Here is an 18,611-nt window from a genome sequence, read left to right as displayed (position 1 = left end):
ACACTAATTTCTAATAATACTTATCTAAAGAGAGAAATCATTACCTGATTTGTAGGCATTTTCGGCACACTGACCTTCCACATCTGGGCTTCCCTAGAGATTGCCTTTTCCAACAGGAAAGACAATCTCTGGTTTTCCAAAGGTCCTGGAAACTTCATGATATCCTTTGGATCTGCCTGCCACCCAGCTTGATGTAGCTACCTATAAAATCAAGTATGTTTATTTAATTATAGGATAAGTACAGCATTATATATATATATATAAATGTTGGTACTTATTAAGCAATTCATAGAACAAAATACTGTAAGAATGTTAGAGGCAGTATAGGATTTTATAGCTCTTTAAAATATCGTATATTAAAATGTTACAATAATAATCAGTTACCTAAAACATTCTCATTTTACATCTGAAATTCAGTTATAAAAAGAATAAAAACAGGCCAACTAAAATATATATAGAAAAAATTAGCCGGGCATGGTGGCGCATGCCTGTAGTCCCAGCTACTCGGGAGGCTGAGGCAATAGGATCGCTTAAAGCCCAGGAGTTTGAGGTTGCTGTGAGCTAGGCTGACGCCACGGCACTCACTCTAGCCCGGGCAACAAAGCGAGACTCTGTCTCAAAAAAAAAAAAAGAATAAAAACAAGGCCATATATAACTGATAGAATCTTTGGACTCTGACCAAAAAATGTTAACACTATGTCAGACTGTCACAGTTTTTGTCACTGGCTCTTTATACTAAGAATTCTGAGTAGTTGATCCATGTTTTGGGAGGCTGAGGCAGGAGGATCGCTTGAGGCCAGGAGTTCAAGGCCAATCTGGGCAACATAGTGAGACCCCCCCATCTCTACCAAAAATTAACTGGGTGTGGTGGCCAGTACCTGTAGTCCTAGCTACTTAGGAGGACTGAGTTCAGGAATTCAAGGTTATAGTGAGATATAATTGCACCACTGCACTCCAACCTGGGCAACAGAGACTCTGTCTCCAAAACTAGCTAAATAAAGTAGTAGTTGATCCAAACATTCCTCTTAAAAACCTGATCAGATAAGGGCCACTAACTTGTTTTCTTCATTTAAAAAAATTATATCAATTACATTAAATCCTATCCATTCCCACTTCTTCACTACGAAACCATCCCCTTAAGTACAAAACCATCTTAAATTGTGCTTCCAATTCAATGTCCACTAGCTACACATGTGTATTTAAATTTAAACTGAATAAAGTTTAAATGTCAATTCTTCAGTGACATCAGCTCCACTTCCATAGTCACATGTGGCTAGTGGATACTGTAATGGAAAGTGCAGAAAAGGAAGATTTCTATCAATGTTATGAAGTTTTACCAGACTGTACTGATCTAGAAAGCTCCACACTACAGTGAATGGTACTCTAAAATGAGCAGTAAGCCTAAAGAGCAACAGTATAGCGGTACAGGGCAACTGACAGTCCAAGAGAAAAGTCTCTCTAAGTTTTCTAAAAAAAAAAAAAAAAAAAAAAAAGGCCGGGCGCTGTGGCTCACGCCTGCAATCCTAGGACTCTGGGAGGCTGAGGCGGGATTGCTTGAGCTCAGGAGTTAGAGACCAGCCTGAGCAAGAGTGAAACCCAGTCTCTACTAAAAAAAAATAGAAAGAAATTATCTGGACAGCTAAAAATATATACAAAAAATTAGCCAGGCATGGTGGTGCATGCCTGTAGTCCCAGCACTTGGGAGGCTGAGGCAGAAGGATTGCTTGAGCAGAAGACTTTGACGTTGCTGTGAGTTAGCCTGATGCCACGGCACTCTAGCCTGGGCAACAGAGTGAGACTCTGCCTCAAAAAAAAAAAAAAAAAAAAGGAAACTACAGATTTGAGAGATTTGACTGTGTGTAAAATATTGGATTGATAGTCAGACATGTTGGCTCAAAGCTGTAATCTCAGCTACTCGGGAGGCTGAGGTGGTAAGACCACTTGAGGCCGGATTTCGAGGCTGCAGTGAGCTATGATCATACCATTGCACTCCAGCCTGGGCAACAGAGTGAGATTCTGTCTCAAAATTTAAAAAAAGAAAAAGAAAATTGGATTTAGAAGCCTGCTGAAGAACGTAAAAAGACTTAGCTAGATTTGCTGAAAGCTAAGCAACTAAAAAAGTAATTAACTTCAGAAAAAGATTATATAAGTAAATATATGACAATATGTAACAATAACGAAAATACTAGATAGAGATTTCAACATACATTGTGATAAAACTACATTGGGACGATGAAGGGACACAAGTATGGGTGTTGGGAGAGGGTAGAATGAAAGCCACATCTTTACATTTCTTAATAGTAAGTCCATAAATAATAGATAAAACTGAAATATCAAAAAACAGCAGGAGGGCAAGTTATTTCAAAACCTGATCTCAAATAACAAGAGAAAGACAGAAGAGTTGAGAGTGGTTAACTTCCGGGGAGTGAGAAAAGAGTAAGAAAGGCCTGCAGCAGGGAAATGGTGTTTTTCATTATAAACTTCACGTAACTATTTGAACCTTTTCAACTATGCACCTGTTATTATATGCTTCAGATTCATGGAATCTAAGAATTTTTTTACATGTCCAAAATTAACATGAAAAGTTCCAAATCTTTGATAATTAAAAATTTGAGAAAAAAATAACAGATCTTTTCCTTATCTTCCACATTCTACCCCAACTCCAGCTACTACCCTCCTTCCTATTAATCACTTCACATACACTACCTACTTGCTACTCAATTTACTACAGACTACCTCCACTTAACTGGATTAAGTTTTTCTTTTTGTGTCTTTAAACTGAGTTTTTGCAAATTTTCTATAATGAGCATGAAGTATCTCCATATTAAGAAGACAAAAGGTAAATAACTTAGAGAAGGAAAAGAAATAATACTTATCCTAAAAGACCCATCTCTAAGGTAATTTCTTCCAAAAACTCTTGATTCTCTAATCATGTGATTTCTCTTCTCTGAAAGCAGCTTTCCACTATCTCCCTAACCAAAGTACAAATTCCTTTGAAGTCATATCTACCAATATCACCTTTTTACCACTCACTGTGCCTACAGAATAGTACTTTGGTAAAACAGGGACTAAACCAACTGTTTCAGTTTCATCCATCAGGACCCAAAACAAAAACATACAAGCAAAAACAAAACAAATAAACCCATAATGTCTAATCTCTCCTTCAGAAGCCAATCCTTCCAATGTTTGGAGGTTGCTGTCATGCTTACCAATTCATCTTTTTCATAGCTGAAAAACTGTTCAATAGTTCCTCACATGACATTCTGGCTTTTCTAAATTAGCACCAGTTTTACTGTAAATGCAATCTGAAGTCATTTGTTATTTTTTTGAAGGACACACCTCACTATCAATTCAGATAAAATCTATGGTCAACAAAAACTCTTAAGACTTTCTCAGGTACATTGTTAGCCCAACCTCCCTACCACCTGCCCCACACCATGGGAAGTGGGTTTTTGGTGCTTTTTTGGCACATCCTTGTTCAGAACCTTAAATGTATTTTCTTTAAAAAAAAAAAAAAAAAAAGCCATCTTGTTAGATTCTATCCCCTGTTGCATTCTGCTGGGATGTTCTGAGATTCAATTTTGTTGCCTTGATACTTTTCTCAGATCTTCCACAATACGATAAGCAGGCTCTCTCTATAATTTCATTTAATACAGGCATAAATATTAACCCTAGAAATGGAATGTAAACTAGATGACCACCATTCAAGAAATATTTGGAAGAAACAGCTATACTGGATAGAGATTAGACTTCACAGGTTGAAAAGTTTCTTCCAAACTCTTGTCAAAAACCTCAAAGTTAAGTAATTCTTCCATGCCATTAGCTACACCCAACTAGATCTACTAGCCTTCTCAACACACCCCAATGACTGGCTGTCACTAGTGATTACTGTTCCTTTACAAGGCTTCCTTTGAAGATTATTTTTTTCAAGGTATAGATGAGAACAGAGAAAGACATATATAGGGTAGAATCATGTAAAGAATAAGACGACCAGGTTCAAAGGATTCCTGTTCTCCAATCTCCTACAATTAAGGCCCTTAGTAAGTCTTGAATATTTAGATGTTGTAACAACTTTTTTAAAACAAAGGAATTTGGTCAAAGAATTTACAAGACAAATTGGAAAATACTTTGAGATGAATGAAAATGAAGACATAACATACTAAAACTTATGGGATGCAACAAAAGCAGTACTTAGAGGAAATTAATACCTGAAAACGCCTACATTAAAAAAAGAACATCTCATGTAACCTGCAAGTCTTGGAGCCAAATGTGGCCCTCCAGATCACCCAGTGCAGCCTCCCCCCCGAACCCAAACTTCATAGAACAAATCCTTTAACAAATCCCTTTATTAAAAGGATCTGTTCTGTAAAATTTGAATTTAGTGAAAAGGTCGCACTCAAGGATCCAGAAGGCCACATGTGGCCCCAAGGCTGCAGGGTTCCCCATCCCTAGATCTTCTACCTTACAATAATGGGGGGGGGGAAAAAGAGCAAATGGTATCTAAAGCAAACCAGAAGCAAGCAAATAATGTTAGAATGGAAATTCTAATAAATTCTCTAATGAAGTAGAGAATCAAAAAAATAGGAAAAAAAAAAAATCAATGAAACCAAAAGTTGCTACTCTGAAAGGATCAAACTTGGCAAACCGTTAGCTCAGACTGACCAAGAAAAGAAACAGAGAATAAATTACTAAATCAGGAATAAAAAAAGGACATTACTACCTACCTTACAGAAATAAGAAAAGTTATAAAGGAATTTTATGAACAATTATATGCAAATAAACTAGACAATTTAGATGACATGGACCACCAATTCCTAGAAACAAACTACTAAAGCTGACTTAAAAAGAAATAGAAAAAAGTAAAGAGATTTAGTTAGTAATTTAAAAACTACTGTCACAGAACACTCCATGCCCAGATGGCTTCACTGGTTAATTCTACCAAACATTTACAAAAAAATTAATTCTTTACAAACTCTTCCAAAACACAGAAGAGGAAACCTTCCCAACCCACTGTATGAAGCCAGTTATTAACCTGCCACCTATACCAGACAGGCTTCACCAGAAAACTAGACTATTATCTCTTCTGAATATAGATGCAAAATTCCTCAACAAAATATACTGGCAAATTAAATCCAGTAACATAAAAAAAAAAAAAAAAAAGTACTATACACCATAACCAAGTGGGATTTGTTCCAGGAATACAAGGTTGTTCTAACATTCAGAAATCAATTAACGTAATACATCATATCAATAGAAAAAAAAAGGAATCATTCTTTGCTCACACTAGAGAAATATAACAGAGAAAATAGAATTCAAAATTTCTTAAACTTTAAAAAAAATGAGCCATAACATAATACAAGTAAAAGACAAAAAGGATGGAGGGATACCTATGGGGATGTTCCAGATTAAATGAGGCCATAGAGAAATGAAAGTGCAATACCTGACCCTCAACTGGATCCTGTATTGGAGGGAGATAAATGCTGTAAAGGTCAGCATTGGGTCAAAAGACACAACTGAAACACAGTAGATTACATGTATCAAACACATGTAGATTAAATGTATCAATGCTAAATTGACTAAAATTGAAAACTTTACTGTGATTTCTAAGAGAATATTCCTATCCTTAGAAGACACATAGTGAAAAATTTAGGAGTAAAGAGTCATAATGTATGTTATACATTGGGAGAGAGAACAAAAGAAAAAACAAAAGGGATAAAATGTTAATAAGCCTATTTTCTAATGTGTAAAACAGATTATTTGCGTTAGATGAGTAATGAATCCTGCTAAGAAATACATTTAAAATACAATTTTACCATTTTAATAACAGAACTGTATAATCTATCTTGTTATTGTATGCTCTCTGTTGGTCACATCAGAATTTTGAATGCTTTTTTAGAAAAGTCTCTAGGAATTAAAGAACAAAAAGACTGCTAGGGTTGACATATTCCACACACATCTAACTTTGATAGTTTCACATTTCTCCTCCCATTCTCTCAATTGCTTCTTCTACTCCTTTCTGCACGCTTATCAAATAGTTTAATGTCTAACAGTTTATAAAATGCTTATTGTACAGCATAAATTACTGTATTACAGATATATATACAGGGCCTCCTACTTTTCCAAGGACAGTGCTGCACCATGCTGGGTACACAATATAAACAACTTCATTAATATGTAATTACTGTATTTATCATCATCATGCAAATTCTATGAATAATCTTGTACTGGTGGTGACTTCTAGATCTTAGTCCCTGTTCTGAAAGGAGGGATTAAAGTGACCATACAAAAACCTCATGGTCCACTATTCCCTCCTTGACTTTACGCAGCAGCAACAACAAACTACAAGTAATTTTAGTTCCAAAACAGTGTCCTCTTTCTTTCGCAATCTCCATGCCTTCCCACACACTGTTCTTGCAACTTGAACTGTCCTCTAGCTCATACTCCCCCTTCCTAAAATTGCCATGAGTCTGTGAACAGGATTGTCTGGAACTGTGCAGTTGTGCCCACCTTCCTACATCTGTACTTGGACATAATTCTACTTTTACATTTAGTTGCTCCATGAAGATTTGTAGACCTGCCTTTCCTACTAAGCTTGAGTTTCTTGACAGCAAATTATCTCCAGAGTTTAGCACTATGCCTAATAATAGTTTACACTTGTTAAGTGCATAACAAGTGAAAACACTTGAGTGCTTACTACTCGCCAGCTATTCTTCAGAGTGCCGTGCCATATTAACTCATGTAATCCTCATACAACCTTATGAAGTTGGTATCATTAAGCTTATTTTAAAGATAAACACGCACAAGTATTTCACTCATTTTCAAGGTTTAAACAATCAATAAAACATGAACACACTCTCAGCTTCCAATCATAAGACACATTCAAGAGTGCCACTCTAACCTACCAGGATGTCACACTACCACATAAACTCTTTATCTGCAACTGCAGATCATCTCTACTGCACCTTCCCAACGCCAGCTGATGATTCTATTATCTGCCCTTCATCAGCATTAAGAAACTTCTCCCAGTCCAGGAGCTCAGAATCTCTCATCTCTCAGGTCCCAGATTAGCTAATCTAACCCCTGTCCAATTCTTTGTTAATCTATTTGTCCGTTTCTATTTCATCTGCCACAAATGACCTGGAAAAGCCAGAAGCTGTTAACACTACTGTCTTTTCAACAAACTCATTTTCAGGACACGGACCACACAGCATACAGTCAGACAATTCTGGCCAAGGGATTATAGCTTTATTACCTAAGGGGAAAGTTGCCTAATCTTGCGGTATCTCAGTTTTCCTCATCTGTAAAATGAGGCTCCTACTACCTGCCTCAAGGAGTCCTTTGGAGGATTAAATGAATTGCAAGCCACTTAACAGAGTGCCTGGCAGAGAATCAGCCTCATCAAGTGGCGGTGTTATTTAACATCATGCTCTGCGGCTCAAAAGTTGAGTGGCTCTCCACTGACAGAACGAAATCTAAGTATTTCAGCTAGACAAAGACAGTCTGAATCCATCCTACCTCCCTCCATACCTTCCACTATTCTGCTACCCTGTCGCCAGGATCTGCAGTGGAACACCTAACTCAGCAGAGGCACTTCTGCCCTCCTTTCAAAATTCCGGTATTTTGACCTGCCCTTCAGGGCGCAACACAAATGTCACCTCCTCCAGTCTCCCCGACCCGCCCGCCCCGCCCGCCCCGCCTCTGGGTAACATTGCCCTCCCCCGGATCTCCGCAGCACTGGCAGTTCCCCCCAACCACTTGGCATTCACTCAGCTTTGCAATGAGTTATCCTGCTGTAGTCCCCGCGGGAGTGGTCAGGGCTGAGGGTGGGGGTGTGTCCCCTTCTTTGTGTATTAACACAGGCTCGCGGCGCCGCGAGCATACACTGCAGGGTGGGTAATTCGCCGCCGCTACGAAAAAGTTACTCGCTGACAGAAGAATTGGCCCGAAAGGAACGCAGCACAGCCGTTTTCAAACTGGGCAGGTGCCGGGCCGTTCTTGGCCGGAGAGGACGAAGGGGGCGTCCCCTAGGTCTCCAGCGGGGGGGATGCTGGAAGGCGAGTCTCTGGCGAGGAGCTCGCGACAGCGAGCGCTGCTATGCGGGCGGCGCGCGGAGGGGGCGGCAGGGACCCAGCGCGGGCGCCGGTAGCGGAGACGCGTCAAGCCCCCCGCCCCCGCCCCCTCACCTCTTTCTCCTCTTCCTCCTCCTCCTCCTCCTCCTCCTCCTCCTCGGCAGAGCTGTAGGCCTCACAGTGGTGACGCGGGGTCATCCGGGGACCCGTTACCACCTCATTCTCCTCAACGCGCGGCGGCGAGGCGCGCGGGACGAGGACCGGGCCGACTGAGGAGGGAGAAGAGGGGGAACCAGGCCGGAGGGCGCTGGCGCGGGACGCACGGCTGCGGCCGGTGGGTCAGTCAGCGAATTAGTTCCATGATGACCCCGGACCTGAGGCCGCCGCCACCGCCGGTGCCGCTCCTCCGACCGCCGCCGCTTGAGCCCGGGTGGGGAGGGGGCTCCCTCTCGCCATAGGGCGGCGGGGGCCGGGGAGAGGCGGGGGGTGAGACCGGCTCTGCCCCTGCCCGGGGGAAGCGCCTCCTAGGGGAAATGGTGAAAGGGGGGGAAAGGGGGAAAAAGAAAAAAAAAAAAAAAGGAAGGGGAAAGGGGGAAAAAAAATAAGAAAAGGCGAGACAGAGGCGCTGCCGCGTCCGCTCGCGGGGAAGGCTGGGGAGGGAGGGGGGGAAGGAGGAAGAAGTGCCGGCCTCCTCGGCTCCGCCCTCGCGGACCGATCCTGGATGTCTCACTCCTTGTAAACAACACTGAACTGGAGTCTCACCCTCCCCCTTTTTCTTCTCGGGCGACTGCCAGGTCCAACGAATGTACAGAGAAGTCCTGCCAAAAGCTGGGCTGTTGGAGATAGGCTGGGGAGGTCTTTGGAACTGGGGTGGAATCAGGGAGGACATTTTCTGTGGGCCAAGAAAAGCCAAAGATGTGTGGACTCATTTTCCTTGGCAGAGCGGAGGAGTTTCTCATCGGCCGCGCGGTGACGTCAGCGCCTCCTCGGCTGGCTGGAAGAGGCGTGCGGCGGCCGGAGAGTGCGCTGCGCATGCGCCCGGGGGTAGAAAGCCGGGGCCGAGAGCTGCGCGTGGGGGAGGGGTTCTTTCGGTCTGCGCTCTGGCCGGACGTGGCGCTGTCTTGCTTTCTCCAAGCCGGCTTGTTTCCAGGGCTTGCAGAAGGATTTATTGTGTAGGGGCTGCTTATGTATTGTGTAGCGATCTTAGATTCTTTTTGACCTGTCGAAAAGGTTATGTGTTCTCTATTTACCATTAACATATAGATAGAATTGCGGGTTTCTTTGCTCCATGTCGGGTAAGTGAAGGGAGATTCTGAAGCACTTCAGAAATGGGTAAATTGGAGGGGATCATATTCTGGGTGTTTAAGGGGTCATTTAAAACCGTAAATTATACTGCTCATGGCTGGGAACTTGCTTGGTAATGCGCCAGGGGAATTCTATCCGCTTAACCAACACGTCTGAGGATTTCAGAGGAGGTTTTATTACCAGGTTCTTAACTACTGTGCGGTGACAGAAATGTGTTTTATTTGGTGTTCTGGTAATTTTTTTGCTCATCTTTTAATTGTTTTAATTACTTAAAATATGTAGTATTACAGAAAGGTTTGAAAGAAAAGGGGAGGGAACCTCAGACTCAACCATTTATAGACGTAGTCTCATTTGTTTTTTCCATTTCTGTCTTAATGTGCCTGTTTTAATAGTGAAAAAATATGTATGGAGCTTAGACAGCGGCAAGACTCTAGCAAACCGGAAGTAACCACGACAGAAATAGCTCCCGCCTTCATGCAGTTTACAGTCCAAACAGAGAGAATAGCCGTTGAGCTAATTATCACTATCTAAAATTACTCAGTACCATGATTTGTTTACTTGTACGTGTATCCCTTGCCTAGAAAACAAGGTCACACATGGCAGGGATCTTGCATGTTTTCTTTCACCCTGTATCCCTGCATGTAAAAGACTCAATATTTGATTACTGGCTGAATAAACAATTACCAGTATCAAAAGCATTAAGATGGAAAATACAGGCTGCTACGGAAACACTTATCCCTAGCCTCGTTTGGGATATCAGAGAAGGTTTTTCTGAAGAAGTGACATTTAAGATGAGATTTGAAACCACTGGGCAAAGAATGATACAAGCAGAGGAAGCGACGTGTGCAAAGGCTTTCTGAAGCTGAGACATTCTGAAAACCTCTGACAGCGAGTGTGGCTAGCCCTCTGACAATTGCTGGAGAGCAAGCTGAGGGCCAGATGGGAAGGCAGGGGGCAGATTCCATAGGACAGAGTAGGGAATAGGAAGCCCCGGAAGCATTTCAAGTGGCTTGTAGCCTACTTTTTTTTTTTTTTTTTCACTTAATGTAACCTTTTCCAGTATTACTACATGGTCTTTATACAAGAAAGCCAACATTTTTCTACACATAGTACTCGAGAGTGTAGCATTTTTGCATAATGCTGTTGAGAGTATAGCATAATTTCATTGCTGGACCATAAAATTGCTTATGATTTTCATTCCTACACTCCTATAAGAATAATGCAAATTCCACTCCTGGGTACATACCCCCCAAAAATGAAAATATATCTCCACACAAAAACTTACACACAAATGTTCATAATAGCCAAAAGGCAAAACAACCCAAATGTCCATCAACTGAATGCATAAACCAAATGTGTTACATCTATACAGTGGAATCTTACTCAGCCATAAAAAGAAAGTACTAATACATGGATGACCTTTGAAAGCATTATGCTAAGTGAACGAAGCCAGTCACAGAAGACCAGATATTATAAGATTTCATTTATGTGGATATCCATAATAGTCAAATCTATAGAGACAAAGTAGATTAGTGGTTGCTCAGGGCTGAGAGTGGGCATGGGTTTGAGGGGTGATACCTAAAGGGCATCTAATTTCTTTTTCAGGTGAGGAAAATGTTCTAAGATTGATAGTGATGATGGTTGCACAACTCTGAATATATAGGTTGAGTATCCCTTATCCGAAATGGTTGACAACCAGAAGTGTTTTGGATTTCAGAATTTTTTTGGATTTTGGAATATTTGCATTATGTGCTTACTTACTGGTTGAGCATCCCTAATCTGAAAATTCAAGATGCTTCAATGAGCATTTTCTTTGAGCATCATGTTTGCACACAAAAAGTTTTGGATTTTGAAGCATTTTGGATTTTCAGATTAGGAATTTTCAACCTGTATGAAAAACCATCAAATTGTACATTTGAAATGGATTAATGGATTAATTGCGTGGTGTGTGATTTTACTCAAAAAATGAAAAATAAAAGGATTCAATTAAATCTTCATGCATGACCTCTTTGAGGTTATTGCTGTGTCCAACAGTATTTACATTCATATGGCTTTTGAAGAACACCCATTTGCAAAATTGCTTGGCAGAGGGTTGAACCAATTAAAATGTAACTAGGAGTCTTTAAAAGCTCCCATTTAATTATATACTTACCTTTTTTGAAGTTTAGGTTTATTAAAACTGTCTTACTGTCTGTGAGATTGCCAATGACAATTTAGTCTATACTACTATAAATATAATTACAAGTAATTAATAGATGGGTAAGGGTAGTTCCAGTTACCTGAACAAAAAATACGGACATTCTTTTTCTTCACTATTCATTCGTTAAAACCTTACTTTAACTTAACATTACTTTTATCTTAATAACTGTAATATTGTTTTTCCAATAAATTGTAGTTATAAAACGTGGAAAGTTTATGAAATCTGAGAAAATAAATAAGGCATATAAAGAAAACATACTGGTATCTATGTATTGGTAAGGAATTTATATTTTTTAGGAATGTTTCCCTTTTGCCCTAAATAGTAAAATGAGACTGCCATTCTACATTGGCGTTTGAGAATAATAATAACTGATACATACTGGTTACTCACTATGTACCAGCCATTATACTATGCACTTTGATTGCATTCTCTTGTTTTTATTCCCACAATACTCCTCTATAATATGTATTTTTGTTGTCCCCATTTTACAGAGGATAAAGAGTAAATAAAGTAAATCCCCAAGATTGATCACACAGTTTAGAGAGAGGTACAGCCAGGATTCAAACTCAGCTTCATTGACTCCAAAGCATAGTGTGCTTTCAATCACTACTCTTCACTGCCTCGTTCTGTGGATATTTCTGGCTTGCATTAAATTTTAGGACAAAAATACTCACCTTATGGTTATTTTTGGCATACCTCTAATCCTAGAACAAATATATATATTTTTAAATGTAGCAAGCGGTTGTAATTTTTGTGTCTAAAGAGTTGATTTTTACTGGAAAAGAGTTTCAGACTTGTTTTATTTCAGGCCTGGAATATTGAGTCTTGAAATAAAAACATACTTTGCTTCAAATGCAGAGCGGTAGAGTGAGGAAGCACCTGAGAAACAGCTATCATAATAAAGGCTCTGTGTTGCAAAATAGTGTAAAGTGAGTGAGACCCCTTCAGAAATCTAGGACTACTGACGGGAATCAGATTGATGAACACAAAGTGGTTTGCTGTCATTAAATCTTTCAAAAAATACAATTGGAAATGCATTGCTTACATTGTTATGAGTACGGAAGGCAAAGTTATTTAACGTTTAATGACAAAAATTTCTAGTCTCCTTTGTCATAAATGGAATTTTTAGGTAATGTTCCCACCAGACAATTTATGAAGTTACTATCTTCTTAGGAGAAATGTTAAAGCCTTCAGGAACAAAGGAAATGATTTACTGTCATTATAATCACTTATTTAGCATCCCACTACACTTAAGGATTCTGTTAACAGCTTCTAACTGCTCTACTGAAGCAGAATGTGAGAGTAGACCTCCCAACTAACCATCAAGACATCAAGAGAAAAGGAGTCCCCATCCACCGAATAATTTAAAGACCTCCTGCTTAATATTAAGTGGGGAGGAAGTGCTCAGAGAGAAAATGTCAAAAATTCTAAACTAAGAAACCTCAGGAGGCTGGGCATGGTGGCTCAGGCCCGTAATCCTAGCACTTTGGGAGACCAAGATGGGAGGATCATTTGAGCTCAGAAGTTCAAGACCAGCCTGAGCAAGAGTGAGATACGCCCCCCCATCTCTAAAGTAAATAAATAGAAAATAGGGCATTAAAAAAAAGAAGGAAAGAAACCTCAGGCTGTTTTCCAGACTTTGGCCAACTCTGAATGTAGACTGGCTTTAGGTTTCTCACATTTAGGTATTTATTTAGAAAGGTCCCAACCAGGAGGGATCACTGGTTTCATGCTTTATTAAGAGAAGCCACAGAAATTAAATAGCAACCACCTATTTGAAATTTGTATCTCAAAAAGCTTCAGTAGAAATATTTAATTTATTTTTGTTGGGAGAAAAATATATCATTAAAACAACATATCATTTTATTCTTTTCCAGAACTGTTTTGAATTGTCAAAGGACAAAGTTGCGACAAATTTAAAGATCTCTTTATTGTGATTCTAGAATCAGGCAACACTTTATTCCATAAAATAGAGTAAATGTTTCAATGAGCTGAGCAAAGAGGTTGGCTTTGTAGACAGAGAGGGACTAACGAAAGCAGAAACAGAGTAAAAGCAGATTGGTCATTTCAAAGTTACTTTCCCTGTAAACTGGGGACAAAGAACAATAAAATAGCTGATTGATTCACATCAGGTTACTTCAGGTTAAGGGTTAAAACAGAGGCATGCTCTTGTAGTCCCAGCTACATGGGAGGATGGCTTCAACCCAAGACTTTGAGGTCAGCCTGGGGAACATAATAGAACTCTATCTCTTAAAAAACGAACAAACTAGAGGGGCTGGGCACTGTGGCTCATGCCTGTAATCCTAGCACTTTGGGAGGCAAGGCAGGAGCTTCGCTTGAGCTCAGGAATTTGAGACCAGCCTGAGCAAGAGCGAGATCCGTCTCTGCAACATATAGAAAAATTAGCCAGGCATGCTTGTGCACACCTGTAGTCCCAGCTACTCGGGAGTCTTGGGCAGGAGGATCACTTAAGCGCAGGAGTTTGAGGTTGCAGTGAGCTATGACACCACTGCACTCTAGCCCAGGCAACAGAGTGAGACCCTGTCTCAAAACAAAAACAAAAAAACCAGGGAGCCTCATTATCACGCTGTTTGAAACTGGCCTATTTGGGAGATTGGCTGTTAACAGCTCTCTCCTCATTTCCCAGAAGGTCAGATAACAACTTAGTTTAGGTTTGGTGACATAGAACTTTAGCATGGGTGACTCCATTTTGATTTTCAGTCTGGTCTCTTGGGGCCTAATGTAGGAGCTTAGTCCAAAACAATAGCCTCTTATAACTTTTATTTGACAGAATCAAGAACCAGACTTAGTAAATTTAGTAAAAATCTTTTTTATCAATATCTTATGTAATCAGACTACCAATACATTTTATTTCTCATCAAGTATTTATAGGAGGAGATAAGTAGAGAAAGGTAAAACTCTTCCAAAGTTTATTTTTAGTCTCCTCACAATATATGTTTATTATTCCACTTATTTCTTCTCAGTAAAGGAAAAGAATTCTGTTTGGGGAATTATCCACAATATAAATTATCCACAGTCAGGGTTTCCAAGATTTCATTCTGGAAAAACTAAGCTACCTTTATTACAAGATAGAGGTTTAGCAGATATTTGAGTCCCAATTGTATATGAAGCTAGGCACTATAAGAGATTCTAAGGTAAATGAAATGTGGTCCTGCTTGTAAAAAACATTATTCATTCTCTAATTCAGGAACATTTACTGTGTGACCTTAGACAAGTTACTCAGCTTTTCTATAACTTGACCTCAGTTTCCTCTTCTGTAAAATGGGGGTAATAATGATATATCACCTAGAGTTTTTATGAGGATTAAATGGGATAATATTTACAAAAGGCTTAGAAGAATGTATGACACATAGGAAACACTAATTTTTAGCTTAACTTAAGGGCCTTCGTGTGCTAGGCTTGAGTTTGATTTTTTTTTTTTTTTCACTTAGTATGGTTAAGAATAGTCCACTCTCAAGCAGTTGATGATTTGCCAGGGAGACAAACACATGAACATTGTTAATATAAGTATCGTAGTAGTTATATGCAAAATACAATGGGGAAACAGAGAAAGGAGAAATTCTGTGTGTTGGTCAGGAAAGGCTTTTATAGATTTGAGTGTGGTATTAGTTATTTGCTTTGTAACAAATTATTTCAAAACTTAGTTGCCTAAAACAACGAATGGTTGTTATTCTCACAGTTTCTGAGGCTCAAGATCCTGTGTGTACTTCAACTGGGTCATTCTGGCTCAGGGTAGCATCTTTTATGAGGTGGCAATGAAGTTGTTGGCTGGGACTAAAGTCAGAAAGGGGCCAGAAAATCTGCTTCCAAGTTCAACGGCTCTTGGCAGGAGGCTTCAGTTCCTTGCCACTAGGCCTCTCCATAGGGCTGCCCAAGACCAGGCAGCTGGCTTCCCACATAAGTTATGGGGGTGGGAGGGGAGAAAGAGAGAGAGATGGAAAGCTGCCACTTCTGCTATATTCATCAGAAGTAACTCCCTAAGTCTAACCTATACTGAAGGGGAGGGGAATTAAATCTGAAGGAAGGGGTGTCAAAGAATTTGTGGATCTATTTTTAAAGCCACCACAGGTATGGAAGGAAAATAAGGTTTATGTAAGTAGACAGGAGCAAATTTGTGATAGGCAAAGGGAGCAGCAGAAACAAAGGAATAGAGAATTACGTGGCTTGCAATTTAACATGGCTAGAGAATTGAGGGGATTGTTACTGTTATTCCTTTTTCTTCTTTCTTTCCTTTTTTTTTTGAGACATGGTCTCACTATGCTGCCCAGGCTAGAGTGCAGTCGTGATTCACAGCAGTCCCAAACTCCTGGGCTCAAGCCATCCTCCTGCCTCATCCTCCTGAGTAGCTGGGACTACAGGCGTGCAGCACCATGCCCGGCTTATTCCTATTTTAAAGATGAGGAAACTGAGACTTAAAGAGGTAAAGTAACTTTCCCAATATATACAGTTGGTAAATGACAGATCCAGATCCTAAATCTGCATTTCTGATTATAGAATACATGATTTTTATCATTACTTGTATGAGTCAAGGTTCTCCAAAGAAACAGAACTAACAAGGAGTGTGTATGTGTGTACATGTGTTTGTGTGGAGAAAGAGAGAGATTTATTTCAAGGAACTGGCTCATGATTGTGGAGGCTTGGTAAATCTAAGATCTGCAGAGTAGGCTGGTAGGCTGGAGATCCAGGAAAGAGCTGCAGTTTGGAGTCCATAGGCAGTCTGCTGGCAGAATTCCTTCTTGCTCAGGGAAAATCAGTCTTTGTTCTATTAGGATCTTCAACTGATTAGATGAGGCCTACCTACATGGAATACACCGATTTAAATGTTAATCTCATCCATTAAAAAAAAAAAAAAAAAACCTTCACAGAAACTCTAGATGTTTTATGAAATATCTGGGCACCCTGGCCCAGCCAAGTTGATGTATAAGATTACTATCACACTACCCTGTACAGTAGTGACAACTGGAGTTCAGATTACAAGGGGCCTTGAATGCCTGTGGAGGCTAAAGTGACTCCATCTAGGCCGGGCGTGGTGGCTCACGCCTGTAATCCTAGCACTCTGGGAGGCCGAGGCGGGTGGATCGCTTGAGGTCAGGAGTTCACGACCAGCCTGAGCAAGAGCGAGACCCCGTCTCTACTAAAAATAGAAAGAAATTATCTGGCCAACTAAAAATCTATATAGAAAAAATTAGCCGGGCATGGTGGCACATGCCTGTAGTCCCAGCTACTCGGGAGGCTGAGGCAGTAGGATTGCTTAAGCCCAGGAGTTTGAGGTTGCTGTGAGCTAGGCTGATGCCACGGCACTCATTCTAGCCAGGACAACAAAGCGACACTCTTGTCTCAAAAAAAAAAAATAAAATAAAATAAAGTGACTCCATCTTGAATGCTAATCCAACAGGCTGACTTTTGATTAACCCCAGTTCTGGGGATGCCTCTAACGTTTCTATTTTATCTCCTGTTAAGAGCAAGTACTTACTGTAAATCTTACCCTTAGGTCAAAACAACCTTGATGACACTCTCCTTCCAAGGCAGGTATACCCTTTCCCTACAGTATATAAGCCCTGAGTCTTGGGGGTAACTGTCTGGTGGCTGCCCAAGACAGGGCTTCTGTTTGTAACTGCCTATTAAATATTTCTGAGAAACTGGATTTATCAGCCTCTTTTTTAGCTTCTCTGCTCCCTTAGTCTTTGGGGGTAGGTTCTGCTCACCACAGAACAATGCCATACTAAGCAGTTATTTGGATTTATGAATATTAATCAGTGGTGCTCTCTGAGAGACATGACCTTGAACATCTAATATTGGTAGGGAAGGTAGGGTGGCAGTTGGGTATAGAATATTATAATTCCTTTAGTCAGTATATATCGGAATATATGCCTATGGTGCTTGATCTTCAATCCTGTTTCCACCAATGACAAACTGGGTTTTATTTACATTATATATTTTCCTTTCAATACTTTTCCTTCTTAGTCCACATATTTTTAGTAATTAGTCTTTTTCATACCATTCATATATTTCAAAATAATAACTTAGATTTCAAAAATATTTTTCTCTATTATTTATTCTCTCCTGTTTGGAATTTTTTCCTCTTAACTTTTTCTTTCTCTTTGAGGCCTTATTTCAAGGCTTCCTTTTACCCACACCTTCTGTTAGAGTGAAATGTGAATTTAGGAAGGAAGACAAATGTAGGTGGGAACTAAAGGGCCCAGTTTGGAGACTAGCTGGACTAGGTTGACTCCAAAGTTATAAATATTGTTCAAGCTTCATTTCTTTGCACAGGGTACATAAAAGAAAAGCTATTTCAACCTTGCCACTGGAGGTAATTCTCTCTGTAGCTAACATAGAGCAGGAAAACTTAACATTTTTCTTGGAGCCTCAGAATTTAAAGTCACGTTGATCCCAGGCCTGGTGTTTTAGAACACTCCAGTCTGGGTTCCCATTGAGGACAAGACACAGATAATTGGGGATGGACTGGAGACTGTCATGGGGCCACCAGAACACCCTACTAGGAGAGAGCAGGAAGCAAAATCTAGAAAAACAGTAGAGCAAAAGGTACAAGCTGGAAAGAAAAGCAGAACTGGATACAGAATAAATGGTGGCTGAGACCTCATGGTAAAGCATAAAACAAGGTAAGAGGATTTGGGAGCTAGTTCTGTGGACATAGCATCCCATCCTTAACTTTCCCTCTAAAGAACAGCATGATATAATTTGTTAGTTTCAAACCACTAGGCAGTTGGGTGAGTTCTGTTAGATGAGCACAATTTGTGCATAAGTGAAGAAGACATCAAAACCATTCAAGGGAGATGCTGGTTTCCAAAAAAAGGAAAATTTAATTCCTCGGTGCTGCTCTGTGTCCCCTCTAAATCTCCCCATGTCATACTGATAATCCTACAAGCCCAATCAAGTGTGGTTTCCATCTTTAATGAGGTTGGAAGAGGGCTTCATAAATAGCATGAAGGGACATAAAAGTTCCACAAAAACCAGTTTCTTTTATTTTCTAACGTATCAACACAAATGCTATA

General features: G+C 40.1%; 1 protein-coding gene across 3 annotated transcripts in view; it reads right to left on the bottom strand.

Annotated features, from left to right (window-relative positions):
- Window positions 1-8,714, bottom strand: part of CCNI (cyclin I) — a 30,485-nt gene extending 21,771 nt beyond the window's left edge. For 2 of the 3 annotated variants that reach the window (XM_069457700.1, XM_069457703.1), the window contains exons 1-2: window positions 8,184-8,251; window positions 45-201 (exon numbers count right to left, since the gene is read on the bottom strand). In XM_069457700.1, the coding sequence (XP_069313801.1) occupies window positions 45-158 (114 nt within the window). In that variant the 5' untranslated portion in view covers window positions 159-201; window positions 8,184-8,251. Of the gene's footprint in view, window positions 1-44; window positions 202-8,183 lie in introns of all 3 variants that reach the window. The other variant, XM_069457702.1, reaches the window with a different exon arrangement.
- Between the last annotated feature and the right edge of the window lie 9,897 nt (window positions 8,715-18,611).

Source organism: Eulemur rufifrons, chromosome 24, assembly GCF_041146395.1.
Source record: "Eulemur rufifrons isolate Redbay chromosome 24, OSU_ERuf_1, whole genome shotgun sequence".
Classification (NCBI taxonomy): domain Eukaryota; kingdom Metazoa; phylum Chordata; class Mammalia; order Primates; family Lemuridae; genus Eulemur; species Eulemur rufifrons.
The sequence above is the reverse complement of the archived record's forward strand: the minus strand, read 5'-3'. Positions and strand labels throughout refer to the sequence as shown.